The following is a 13,517-nucleotide window of genomic DNA, read 5'->3' on the forward strand; positions in this document are numbered from 1 at the left end:
TCAGAAAAATTCCAACACAAGGCTAGATTTTTAAATTTTTTATTTCTCATCTTTTACAGTAAATCTGATACAGGCAATTAAATAATTCCGCAAATAAAAACAAAACAAAAAAAACAATAAAAAAGTTAAAAAGCCAAGAATTTAAGTTCTTCCTTCCATTCATGCACAAAATGACTTCTCAAAGATGCAGCCTAAGTTAAAAAGGGCAAAATTTATTAAAAAGAAGAAAAAAAAAACCTGTGTTGTCGAACTTCTGCTTTCTTTTAAGCACACCTGTTTATTGAAATAAATATTAACCAAACCTGTGGGGGGAGGGGGCAGGGAGATCAGACAGAAGGATCTACAGAAGCAAAAACGTCCATCAGGTAATTAAGGTGGCTAAAGAGACTGCTATCGAGATTAATTAACATCCCCTCCCCCATTATGGTGGGGACAGGGGCTTTAATATTCTCAAATATTACCCTTAGTGCAAATTGTCTCTATGAGAACAGACTCAAATAACTGTACAACTGGGGGGGGGGGGAAGAACCCGCAGCCTGCAGATCCTATTTAGAAAGAGGGACGCAGGGGGGTAGAGAATCAAGACCAGAAAGCAGCATACCCAGCTGCTGCAAAAACACCCTTTTGCTAGGACAGCAAAATGGCCACGCTTCATGGACACATCTTTTGTCCAAAATGTCGACTGCAATTTAAAAACAAATGCCAGGCTAGCTTGGGCATTGTCCATGGCTGACATTTTGGGCCTCTATGCCCCAAGGCTCCCATTTTGTGATTTCAAGATTGTATTCCACAGCCGGCTCGTTTGCCATTAACGATGCACAAGTCCCCCGTCATTACAGACCGGACTGGCCTGCAACAAAATGGCCACCATTCTATCAAGACTTGGGGTGGCCACTTTGTCCCTCTCACGGCTTTGCCCAAAGACAGCGGTCATTTTGCTTCTCAGCCCACCCAAGGGTGAAAGCCATGGGCTTTCAGCCCCCACCCTCCGCAGTTATTTTGCACTCTGACAACCACACGTTTTGGGGGAGGACAAAATGGCTCCCAAAAGCCAACAAGCCGAACGGTTCAACTCAGCCCTGTCCTTTGATGAACAGCTGGGAAAGTGAGAGTCCGCACCCTAGAACACACCCTAGTCTCAAACCTGCACCCCGGAAGCTATTTTAATAGGTTTCTAGGGGAGACCTAGAGGGGCACAAAAGACCAGCAAGGGGGGATTGTGCCGGAAGGAGGAAGAAGAAGTCGTGTGCGGAAAGGTGCGCGTGTAGCACAGGAAAACCGAGGACTCAGCAGTACCTTAATTTTTAATATATATAAAAAATAACTATATACATTTATTATTATATTAGGAAATCTCTGGGGAGGGGGGGGTCAAGGGAAGGGTCACAGCCTCTGAGCTCCCCACAGACCTTACGTGGGGGGTGGGAAGGGGGCCAGCGAGTAATGTGGTTAGAACGAGCCGAGTAGCATTCCAGATGGCGGCAGGAGAGGGGCAAGAAGGCCGGGGCGGATGAGGGGTGGCCGGAAGGAAGCCAAGCCTTCAGGTGGGGGGAGCCGGGATTGTCTAGTAGCATAGGTTAGCGACCCTCAGGTGAGCAGCAGCACTGAGACGGCCCCCCAGTCCCAGATGCCCACCAGCACCCCCCTCGCTTCTGCATCAACGCGCCAACCCTTCGAGGTCCCATTCGGGCAGCGGACGGAGCCTGCACGGGAAAGTTAGCTTTCGAGGGCACTGGGGGCGTGGGGAGGGGGCGAGGAGGGGCCCGGAGAAGCTCAATCCCTGTTGACCCGGATCTTGAAGGAGACGCGTCCGGCAAACTTGTCCCGGTCGTCGTTTGTGGCGATGTTGGCGGCGTTCACCCGGCACTCCACGTGGTGGTCGAAGTTGGCCGTGAGGTTGAGGAACTTCACCGCCACCACAGGCTGCGTGTAGTTCACCTGGGCGGGAGGAAAGGTGAGGCGTGAGGGCCCGGGAGATGCTGAAGGACCGGCACGCGATGAACAGCAAAAGCCAGCTGCTGTCTCCGTGCGAAAACCTATGCCACAAAACCCACCACTGCAAGTCCCAGGCAGGAGCGAGGAGGGGGTCTCGCGGCAGCTGCTGTTTAGAGGGGAAAGTGAAGCTACTTCCGGGTGGAACTTGCCCTACTAGGAAAGCTCTTCCGCTCCCCACAGGCCCCTCCCATCGACGGTTGCCAAACTCCAGGTCTTAGCTGGACATCTCCCAGAATTACGACCAATCTCAAGACTCAATAGTTCCCCTGGAGAGAATGGCTGCTTTGGCAGATGGGGCTCTATGGGTCTATACCCCACTGAGGTCCCCCTCCCTGAACTAGGCTCCGCCCCCAAGATCTCCAGAAATTTCCCAACCCAGAGCTGGCAACCTTACCCCCCAGCCCACCACAACATCCCAGTCTAGTCTTGCTTCCGTCCTGCTGAAAAACGGGGGCACCAAGACACCCCAAGACATCAGCAGACATCTAAAGGAAGTCCCGAGGTGGTTGGGGGGATCTCCAGACCCCAGCTGGCACCTGAGGAAGATAGAGGACTCAACACTTACATGGACCCTTTTCCCATAGTAGGGGAAGTACATCAAGTCGATGCTCCCACCGGCAGGAAACATCTCAATCTCTCCCAATTTCTGGGCATCTTCCTCTTTCTGCGGGAAGGAAGGGAAGTGTCACATCAGAGCTTGCCCCCTCCCTTCCGCACCCATCCGTAATAGTACCGCCCCCCCCTTAATTGCCTCCCTTATGGGCCTAGCCAGACCTCAGAAGCCAGGCTGGATCTGTTGGATGGGAGACCCCCAAGGAAGGCCAGCGGAGCTGAGGGCAGGCAGGGAATGGCCAAGAATTTTTCCACTTCTCCTGCCTTGAAACCCTGCAAAAACTCAACAGAACTTCCCACCCCCAGCCCAGCCCATCCCCTCCACCCCACCCATGATTGCTAATCGCCAGCTCAAGCCCTTCCATCCATGTTGGCCACCTGCTTCTCTACGCTCACCTCCCACACCCCTTGGGCTTACAACCACCACAGTGCCCCCAACGCCCCCCCTCGCCCTATAGCCCCCAACCCCCCCCCCCGACGGCACTCTTACTATTTTTTCCAGGAAGCCTTTTTTCTGTTGACGGAAGGGAGGGGAGGAAAGACAGAATGAATAAGCCGATGGAAAGGAAAGAGAGCAGAAACAAGAGGCCCTGTTCCTAGAAGGGCTGGGCATCCCCTGCTGCTGTCCGGCCTCAAAACAGAACTCCCCACAAGGTTTCCTTAGAGAAAGCAGTTTATGTGCCTAAAGGCTGAATAAAGCTTTGTGGACTCTCAGAACCCGCAGCAGCTGCTGAGCAGGGAGTGCTTTTTGCGTGGTTTTCAAGTAGTTTTGGAGGGGCAGGAGTTTGTCTCCCCTTCTCGTTGACTAACCAAAATGCCAAAAAATGCACCGAGATACGTTATGTCCATCTCAAAGTGATGAAGCAAATCATTCACCCGGCCTTTGATCCCCGAGGGAAGGGAGATCACCAACAGAAAGCAGAGGATGCCCCGACATTTTGGAGAATCATCACCCTTTCCTCAGTCTGTTTTACAGAACTGTGAAGCTACCAGACAGGACGGCTGTCAGCTACAGGCCTCCTGAGGTTTCTGTTTTCAGGAGACAAAACACAGGAGCACATTCATTGGACCCAACCCCAGAAGGCAGCATTGTGCCGATAGTATTTCATACTCCGGAGTGAAGGAGGAACCCGGCATCTTGGATCCCACAGGGACAACCTGCTCACAGGGACATGTGAGGGTCTCTCCGGTCCCAGCAGAAATCAGCCAAGTCGCAACCGAGTTTTTGCAGAGCTCGTGAAGGGAGGCGGTTTTTAAAAAGCCGTCAGTGATCACGTTTTGTACGACTGAAAAGTGACCAAGCGGCAGATGTTCCAGCAGGCCCCGAGGGCGGGGGAGGGGGACACACATAAAAGAACAGCGCTACAAAAGGAATAGGGAAGTATTGGCTGTCTATGGGAGATGTCAACTGGTACAGAGTTGCTAGGGACAGAAGAGGCAGAAATGTACAGAATCTGGTTGTGAGAATCGGCACTACAGGGAGCAAGGAGTTCAATCTGGCTACCAGCAGAGCTACCGGGGTGGGCAAAGACTCTGGGATTCTACCACCACCTCCAAAAGGCGGCACGACCCGTGGGCAGGGTCTTCCTGGTAGATGGGTCCAGGCCATCTTGTTGAGGAGATGGGCCCTTACCTTGATCATAGACCTGAATTTCTGAGGGGACCATGGTTGTGAAGAGAGGAGAAGGTAAAATGAATGAAATGAGCAGTTGGTGGAAGAAGAAAAAGAGGTGGGAAGCCAGGAAAAGACACGGTCCCAGGTTTACCTTTGACGAGCAGGTGATGTTCATGGTCTTGTTGGCACCTGCAAAAAAGTTGATGACCTGGAAAGAGAAAAGAGAAAAAGTCAGTATCCAACTCCAGCTGGCAGAGAAAGGTCATTTCCCACCTCGTCCTCCCCAATCCTTTTAGCTGCAGAGGCCAGGGACCTTCTGGCTCCTGGGCAGATGCTCTACCGCCCAGCCCAGAAATGTCCTTACACTAAATTAGAGCTTTGTTTCCATCAAGGTCAGCATGGAACATGGGGACACCTGCACGCCAAGCAGAGGCTCTTCCACGGAGCCCCAGCCCCCCTCCTGCCTTGTGTCCAGAGGGACAGAGGAGGGCAAGGGAACTGGTTGGCAGCCAGGGCATCCCCAAGACAGGGAGGTACCCCCAAGGGCCACAGCAACTCACAGCATGGGGGACAGAACCCACGAATAGGGGCCACTCTCAGCGGAGGATGACCTACCCGGTTCATTTTGACGAGGATACACGGGCGGCCTTCCTGGTAGCCGTAAGTGTTGTCGACGAGGCCTGAGCAGTTGCCCAGCATGGTGCGGTTGAACTGACAAGCCCGCTTGGGGTGGTTCAGGACCCCGTTGTCCGGCTGCACGAAGTAGCGTCCCGGGACGCAGAGCTCGTTGTTGGCAGCCTGCCGGGAATCGTTGTAATCTGCAAGAGGAGACGGGATGGATCAGTGCTGAGAGGCAGCGTTCGGCTTCAAGGTGCCCGGAGTGAGCTGCGCTCGGCGTTCATCCAGAAAAGGCATTTAGAATTTTCCTTCCCTTCCAGCTTCCGCTAGCCTAGAATCCCCCGTAGCCAAAACTGCTCCACAAAAAGCCCCCCAGCCCCTCCCCAATTCCCTGGAGACTTCATTCAAAGGTCTTCCGCCCCGAATAGGGAGGCTTGATTGACTGGCTGAGAGGGCTCTATAGCCTGGGGGTCCCAGAAGCTCCTAAGCACGGGAGGCCATGCATCAACGCAATTTGGATGCAGCAGCCCAGCTGGCCTGAAGCAATAGAAGAAAGCCGAGTCCAGCTGCACTCTGAAGAGCACCAACATCTTATTCTGGGCGTAAGCCTCTGTGTGCATGCCCTCGGACTCCAAATCCGGTTCAGATGCACGTTCAGCACCAACCGAAGGGGACCAAGCCGAAGCAGAAGGCAAACAGGTGATCCAGCCCTCAAGTGCCGGCAACACACCAAGAGGCTGAGAGATTTAAGAAATAACCTCCCCCCCCCTACCGACCTGCACCCAAGGGTGTTCATGTGTGACCTCCTGAGTATGCTGCCACTGCTGGAGGGAGGCCCCAAAGCAGGGCCTGCTTACAGCTGCAAGGCACGTCTGCAGCACGGGCAAAATTCGAACTGGGGCCCTCCTGCAGCTCAGTCTCTCGGCCGTTTCTTCTTTGCATGCCTGCTGCGCTCTCAGCAGACAGCAGACAACGATCGACAGAGCTATAGCTAGTCTCCCAGGAGAGTGGAAACTCTGGGCCCAAACGGAGGAAGTCTTTTTGGGAAAAGACCTCGGGTGCATTTCGCACCGGAAGGGGTACTGCAGGCCCTTGGCCTGCTGGTCCACACACCACAGCCAGGGGACAGCAGCTGCACACCAACAACGCAGCATGAGGGTCTAGTGGGGGGCTTGTCAACACCCCCCCCCTGCCAGGAGTGACCCAACTATAGTCCGTGGACATCTGGAGAGCCACAGTGTGGCCACCCCACCACTGCTCATGTGGCTGCTTCGGTAGGTGGGATCTCTGGCTCAAGACCCCCCTGACACTCCTGCCCTCACCATTCTCCAACCCCCAAATCTCAAGGAGTTGGCAACTTTAAGGACTGGGGGGGGGGTCACTCTCACTCACCTGCCAAAAAATTGTTCAGGCCCTTCACGTAATTATCCCAGGTTTCCGTGTTGGTCACGTTGTAGGTGATGTCCAGAGCGTCCGTCTTTGGGCGGATCATCATGCCTGGGGGGGGGGGAGGACAGACGGGAGGGTATTAGAGCCAGGCAAAGCCTCACTCAAGAGGGCAACGGCTACTGGACCCCCCCCGCCCAGTCTCTCCAAAGCCCCTTGGAGACCCAACTGCCCCTTCGCGGCTGGTTCGTGCACCCATGGGAGCATCCCTCCAGGACCTTGTGAGCAACGTGCGCGCAGCACAGAGGGAGCTATTTTATGCTAGCCTTTAAAAATGTTTCGTAGTTCCAGAGGACAGAAAAAGTGGTCTGCAGGAGAGGAGCTGATTCCAGTTCAGCTCCTTCTTAGCAACTATTTCGCAGGTGGGAACTATATTCCCAATCAGCTGCCAGATCCAGAGCTGGGTGATTTTGTGGCCACAAAAGGCGCCAAGTTCCCCCCTTCCTTGCGGGGCCGAGTCAAAGAACCACGTGGGACTTGGAGGAGTATGCCCGTTGCCTCCAGTCAGGAGGGTTGAGTCCCTGAAGAGCATCAGTGCCCCCCCCTCCATGCTGGCTTGCCCTAGGTGGGAGTCCTGGGTGGATCTTGACAGGAGTGGGCCGGGCACGTCTGTGAGCTCAGAGGTTCTCGCGAGCTCCGTCATGCCCTGGTTTCCAAGGACAGGCCGTTCCTCCACACAACACAACACGACACCACAGGGCAGTCATCCAAGTGCCAATGAGCAAGGAGCCCGTCTCCACAATCAATACATCTCACTGCAAAAGCAATGTCGGCTTAGATGCCTTCCTGCACTCCCTCTCCTTCCCTGAGACCAGCCTGTGCCCCGGAGCAATCTCAAGCAACCGTCTCTAAAAAGCTCGGCTGTTTCCGACTACAATTCCCGGGATCCTCCACAAAGAGGATGTGACGGCTGAACCTGTTTGATGCCTGCAGCAGGGCAGATCTGCCCTTCGGGATGCTGCGGGCATCATGCGCAGATGCAGGGCCTACTACGGCCGCCTGTTCTCTGCGGGCCTAGCTCAGAGTCGGCCGTGGGAAACCCGAGTTCAAATCTCGTCCGAGCTCTCAATGTTTAATGCATAAACCCGTCCCGACAGGGTTGCTGAAAAGGGAGAGCAATGTTGCTCTGGACATGCCGGAAGGAGGGAGAACGGTTCCCAAATCTTTGCCCCCCTCCTTTTCCCCAAGGACCCAATAGGATTACCCTAGAGTAGGGGCAGCCAAACTGTGGCTCTCTAGACGTCCATGGACTACGATTCCCACAAGACATCTGGAGAGCCACAATCTGGAGAGCCTGACGTGGCCTTAATTCTTTCCCCCTGGACTTCGTCAGGCGCGGAGCACCTGTTCTCCCTGCTAGGGCTCAGGAGACAAAAGGGTTTCTGAACATGTCAAGAGTGCTTCCTCTTGGAGCTTAAGGACTCTAGGTAAACAGGGGCTGAAACCAGCACTGCCCACCCCTCCAGGGCCTTCCCTTACTAAGTCTGCGCTGCCTGGTTCATGGAGGGAGCAGCGTGGCCTTACCTGGGATGGAGAGGCGGTCCTGGTATTTGGGAGTATTTGGGTCCACCGTCTGGAGCATCACCCACATGGTGAGCGTGAAGAGGGCCGTGAGGAAGCCGTAGAACACCAGATAGAAGAGCAGGATCAGGGCTGGAGGGGGGGGGAAGAAGGCACACAGTTGGAGGGGCAGCCCCAGATCACCCCACAAGTGCAGCCGCCTCTTACCCTCTCAAATTCACCCCGCCCACCATTCGGTGCCCTCCCAAGAGCACAAGACACCCCCAGAACCTCTGTAATCCACCCCCAAACACAGACACACACACACACACACAGCCAAGCTACAGCAGAGTGGCCCTGGAAGCCTCTTCCGCAGCCCCCGGTCTCACCCGCTCCTCCCGGGGCAAGGCACCCCCTGCCCGGGGCACACCCAGGCCTCCCCGGCCTCCTTGCCAGTCTCATTATCAAGCAGGGCTGCGTGCCAATTTAATTAGGTGATTGAAGGAGGGGGGAAACCCGAGAGGCCCCACCAGCCTCCTTGCTGTCTCCAGAGATCACAAGTGGGTCACCAGCAGGGCAAGCCGCGGCAGCCGATACCCACGGCAAAGAGCCCCACTCTGGCCCCTTAACCCCCAGTTGCAAGCCCTCTGCATTTAGGGAGACAATGAATGGGGGGGACGGATGGCAGCAACACCTAGAATCGACTGCCAGAAGCCCAAATGTCGGGGACACGGAGCTCCTTCGAGGCTGCCCACCCACCGCTAGGTAAAGGGATTCAGTGCAGTGGGCAGCACAGAGGTTCATCTGGGCTCCCAGTCCATTCCCAGTGACGGGCCTCCCTGCCAGACTGGGCAGCACCGCAGCTCGATGCTCCAGGAGGGACGCGATGGACTCAGGGTGGGGGCCACCTCTCCTCCTCCGGGGAGGCCGGCACAGCGTCCTTGCATGACCCCACCAGGCAACCGCCTCTCCTGGGCCCCGAGCCGCCATCCTGCCAGCCCATGTTGCTCCCAGGGGGTACGAGCAGGGCACGGGATCGTGGATCCAAAGAGACAGAACTTGGGGTGCCCCACTTGTCCAGCTTCTAAAGGGGACAAGGTGGCCCCTCGCTGCGTCTTGCCTGGATGCAAAGGGAATCCCCCAAGGGCCACGGAGGGGGAGGGGGCACAGCCGAGACAGACTTTTCAAGGGGGAACAGAAGACAAAGAGGCGGGCCAGAAGGCAGGCAGGCAGGCTCACCAAATGATTAAGCCATCAAAAGAACCTTTAATCTCCCCAGCAAACGGCAGAGGGGAGCAAGGTCACCCCCTCCATCCGCCCAGCTGATCTGTGATAAAAATCTGAGGGGGAGTGGCTCACCTGGCCCAGGACTCCACGAAATGCCTTAAAAAAAAACAACCTCCTGTGGATCTCGCTGAAGCCCCCAGCTCCCCCCCCCCAGACATGGGAGTTTAAACCTCTTCCTCCAATTCCCAGTTGTCTCTGCCATGGCGGAGCGCATGCGAGCAACAGCCACGGTGCGCTGACCGAAATAGGTGGCTGCTGCGTTTCTACGGAGGAGGGAAGAAACTCCTTGCTACGGATTCTCAGGGCGGGGATCAGCATCTGACCTTCCCGGATCCAGGTTGCAACACCAACCCCACCAGCTGCGCAACCTCAAAACATTATGTACCAATGAGCACCATCCCAAGAGCCTCCAGTTCTCTCTCTGGGGACTGAAATGTGCCCACCAGCACCGGCAAGAGCTAAGGAGGGAGAGGAGGCCTTGGAAGAAGGCAGGCGTGGAAAACGCACTGGGCCCTTTCTCAGCACCGGGAGTAAATTTGTAGTAATCCCAGTATTAAGGCTCAAAGGGACTGCCCACGCATGTTGCTACTCAAACCCCCCCACCACCACCCATGCATTAACACGACTCAAGACACACTTGTAGGTCTCAGCCTCAAATAAACCAGGAGCCTTTCTAAAGGAGAGAAAACACACCACCGAGCGGGTGATGTTTCAAGTTCCCCTAAGTCTGAAAGTTGTACTTTGGGCCTCCCCCTTCAAATCGACTCACAGCCCAGAAAGCTGAGGCCCCCACCAGATACCCCAGTGGACAGCAGCCCCCACACCTGCACCCCACGGCTGGGGAGGGGCAATTTCCAAGGGGATCGATCAAGACTGCTGCCTTAGACCGTAGAAACCCACAGGAGCCCAGGGCCATGAACACAAACAGAATTTGTGGCAGGGGGTGAGTTCTCAGGAGTCACTGCTCACTTCTGCTGCTCCTTTCTACAATCTGTAGAAAATCCACACACACACCCCCCAAAAAAAGATTTATCCCTGGTAGATGTAGGGCTGGCCCATGAGAGCCATATGTATTTCAATTACGCCACGCCTTTCTCACCAACAGCGGGGCAAAGGGGCTTGCATCCCTCTCCTCCATTTCAGCCTCGCCACAACCCTGCAAGGTAGGCTAGGCTGAGAAAGTGTCACCCAGTCAGTTTTCATGGAAGAGCAGAAACTTGAACCTGGGTCTCCCAGACCCTAGTCTGACACCTTGCCCTGCTGGCCGTCAGTAACTGTACGTTTGTTTTTCTCTCTGCACCTCTTGGACAGAGCGACACACAAGGAGCATAAGGAGGGGAGGGAGGGGATCTTCTGCTGAAGCTGGGAATCTGCAAGGGGGGGGGTACAATGCTCTCCCATCACCCAGTTCTAGGCAGCCCCTCCCACGGGCAAGAACCCCCTAGGACCACCTCCCAGCCGATCCCGGCTGCCAGAATCAAAGGCCTGAAAATGAATTCTTCCCCTCCTGACTTCATCCTCTACAGCTACCCCAGTAAGCTCTCATTCAGCCCCCCCCCAACCTCCCAGCAGTTCTGTCCCCTGCTCTCTACTCCCCCCCCCAGCTCACTCCCTTCCCTGGCACCAGCCAAACCTGAGTGGGATCCAGCACTGAAATGGGGAGTTCCTTTTCCAAGAGCTCACTCTGTGGCACGGGGTGGGGGGAGGCTATTAGGGGGTGCATGGCATATTGGGCAGACTGGTTTTGCCTCCTGGGCAGAGAGGGCCGACGGTGAGAAGGGAATTAAGGGGAATAACCGGAGCAGCCGGCCAGGCCTCTGCCGCAGAAGAAGAAGAAGAAGCCCCCCTTTCCAGCACCATCTGCAGACGGCCAGGCCCAGGCTGCACCAACAGCCCCCCCCCCATGTTTGCTGTCCCTCTGCAGTTCCCAAGGCAAGAAGCCTCCAGCCAAGCAGAGGAGGAGGCCAGCAAGGCCCCCCCCCATCCGCTTGAGCTGCCGCAGTGGGGCGGAGGAAGGGGGGCCCCAGGCAAGCCCTCTGCAGGGAAATGCAAGACAGGCTAAAAGTAAATCCTCTGCCAATAACCCCCCTCCAAGATCACCAACCCACAAGCCCCTCTGGCCGGGAGGCCACCAGGCGGAGAAAGCCATAAACTGAGATAAGAGACAGAGCCTAAAGAGGCAAGGGGGGGTGGGAGAAAAGCACGCTTTGCGGGGGGGGGGGGGGGGAAGGCATCTGCCCCTCAGATTCAAAGGCACAGAAAAGGCAGCCAGGAAAGTGCAGCAGCTCCCCAAATGCAAAAATCCATACAAATGCAGGAGAGGGGGGGCCAGAAGAGATGTAAAGAAAGCATGATGGGGCACATTCTGATGAAAAATTACCCCCCCCCCCCGTGGAAATTTGGAAAACAGCATTCCGGAGTGGGACGGAAGACGGGAGGTGGAACTATCCCAATTCCAGCCGCCTGAAATGCTGGCCTTCCACCAGGTGATTCCCCCCCATCCAAATGCGGGGGGGGGGGGGGGTCAAGAAGCCTGCAGAAGGCGCAGCCCGATGCAGGAAGCCATATTGGCGGGGGGGGGGGTGATTCTTGGGAAAAGGAGGTCTGAAGGCAACAGCGCTTACAGATGGGGAGGGGGGTCTGGCCAATGGAGGAGGGGGCCTGATCAAAGCACACTTTGGAGCTGGGGGGGCGCACAGGCTGGGGGAATGGAAAGAAGCACAGAAACAGGGGGGGGGGGAATCTTGAAAGCAAACTAATGGCCAATTTTGAAATGGGGGAGGGCAGAAGATGTATGGGAAGAGATGCAGGAGGGGAGGGGGCAGCTGCAATTAGCTAGCCCTCCCGGGGGGGCTTGTTGACAGACGGGGGGGGGGGGCTTTGAGCGAACTCTGCAGAAAGAGGCAGGAGTGACCTAGTTTGCCGTCTGCCCAGCCGCAGAGGCACCTTCCGCTGCATCACCCAAGTGGGGGAGGAGAGCAGCCCCCCCCCCGCCAAAACTCTGGCCCCAAGAAAAATACCTGGAAACCCTCACCCCCCCCCCCCGCTTCCCTCTTCAAGACACCCGCTTTGGAAAAGCCGCTCCGAATTCAGGACGCCAAGACCCCCCCCCGCCCCGTATTCGAGGCCCACCCGGGGTCCCAAGGCAGCCCCCACGGCCCACAGCCTCTGCCCCCCCCCCTCGGCAGGCATGTCCTTCCCTAAGCAGCGACCAGACCTTCCACGATCTCCCCCCCCCATCTGAAAACGCAAGGCGGCCGCGCATCAGCAGCTGGGAGCCTCCACCTGCCACGCATCCCGCCGCCCCCCTGAAATTAACACGCTTTTCCTTAACGTCCCCAAATCAGTTGCAAGGGGGCCCCGCGGAACCCCCCCCCCTAAACAGAACTCTTTCCGAAGGGAGAACCGCTCCGCGTATTGGGGGCTCCCTCCCCCCCGGCCTTCTCCGCCAGGCACCAGGGTCGCGGTCCCCCAAGCCCGGCCGACGGGGAGGTCTTCCGAGCCCCCACCCCCCTGCAAAAGGACGCCCGGCGGACCCTTCGCGGCAGCGTCTCCCCCCAGGGCTTCCGTGCCCCCCCTTTCGATCTAGCGCAGGAAGATCTCCCCCCCCCGGGCAGCGTCCTTGGCCCCGACCCAGCCGCGCTGCAAACGACCCCCCCCTCCGGCATCTCTCCCGGGAGGCCCTGGTCCGTCCCCCCCCCCGAGGCCGGCTTGTCTCCCACTCCCCAATAATCCACTCTCGCCCCCTCCCCGCCACCACTAATCCCCCCCGCGAACTAATCCCCCCGAGGGCTGCGGGTGGGCGGGCTGGTGTGGGGGGGGGGGGAGCCCCGGAGCTCGGTGGTCCTAGCGGGCGGCGGGGAACCCCCCCCCGGGAGGCAGCCCCCAGCCCCCCTCCCCCCCCCCGGACTCACCCCAGCTGCTGCCGGTGCGGCCCATGAACTGGCGCGTACGCGGGTTCCACACGAACTCCTTCCACTCGCCGAGCAGCTGCCCGCACGTCTTCTTCTCCTTCTCCACGGCCATGGCGGGCGGCGGGCGAGGCTGGCGGGGGGCGCCGGGGAGATGCTCCGCGCTGCTCTCCGCTGCAAGCAAGAGAGGGAGGCGCGCGCCGCCGGGCCCTCTTTATCCCCTCCCCGCCGCCCGGGACCGCCCCGCCCCGCCTCCTACATGAATATGCAAATCCAGCCCCCGCCTCCGCCCAGCCGGCCCCACCTGTCGCCCCCCCCCCCCCGAACACACCTCTCCTCGCCCCATTCAGGGGTTTCCCGGGCTGGGCGGCCGCCTTAAAGGGCCCGGGGGAGCCCGCTCCGAGGACTGGAACCCATCTCCGGGCTGCCGGGATCAGGCCGCCTGCAAAGAAGGGCTTGCCAAGCTCCAGGGGGAAGCTGGAGATCGCCCGCTCTTACGGCTGAGCGCCCCATTGGCTGGGGGCCCCATTGTG

At 57.6% G+C, this 13,517-nt stretch overlaps 1 protein-coding gene across 1 annotated transcript; it reads right to left on the reverse strand.

Annotated features, from left to right (window-relative positions):
* Positions 1 to 23: 23 nt before the first annotated feature.
* On the reverse strand, positions 24 to 13,207 carry ATP1B2 (ATPase Na+/K+ transporting subunit beta 2). The gene is made up of 7 exons (XM_077313911.1): positions 12,988 to 13,207; positions 7,811 to 7,939; positions 6,233 to 6,337; positions 4,838 to 5,040; positions 4,374 to 4,430; positions 2,561 to 2,659; positions 24 to 1,938 (listed from the first exon to the last, which is right to left on the reverse strand). The coding sequence occupies exons 1-7, from the start codon at positions 13,097 to 13,099 to the stop codon at positions 1,774 to 1,776; spliced, it is 870 nt and encodes a 289-aa protein (XP_077170026.1). The 5' UTR covers positions 13,100 to 13,207; the 3' UTR covers positions 24 to 1,773.
* Between the last annotated feature and the right edge of the window lie 310 nt (positions 13,208 to 13,517).

This window comes from Paroedura picta, chromosome 16 (assembly GCF_049243985.1).
Source record: "Paroedura picta isolate Pp20150507F chromosome 16, Ppicta_v3.0, whole genome shotgun sequence".
In the NCBI taxonomy this organism is placed as follows: domain Eukaryota; kingdom Metazoa; phylum Chordata; class Lepidosauria; order Squamata; family Gekkonidae; genus Paroedura; species Paroedura picta.

What these genes read in the sequence shown, in the direction of transcription:
- ATP1B2 (XM_077313911.1), bottom strand. Translation starts at nt 13,099, where the DNA reads ATGGCCGTGGAGAAGGAGAAGAAGACGTGCGGGCAGCTGCTCGGCGAG. An exon ending in GGACCGCCTCTCCATCCCAG is followed by an intron (nt 6,338 to 7,810) that starts GTAAGGCCACGC and finishes CCCCCCCCCCAG; the next exon opens with GCATGATGATCCGCCCAAAG. An exon ending in CCTGAACAATTTTTTGGCAG is followed by an intron (nt 5,041 to 6,232) that starts GTGAGTGAGAGT and finishes CTCCTCTTGCAG; the next exon opens with ATTACAACGATTCCCGGCAG.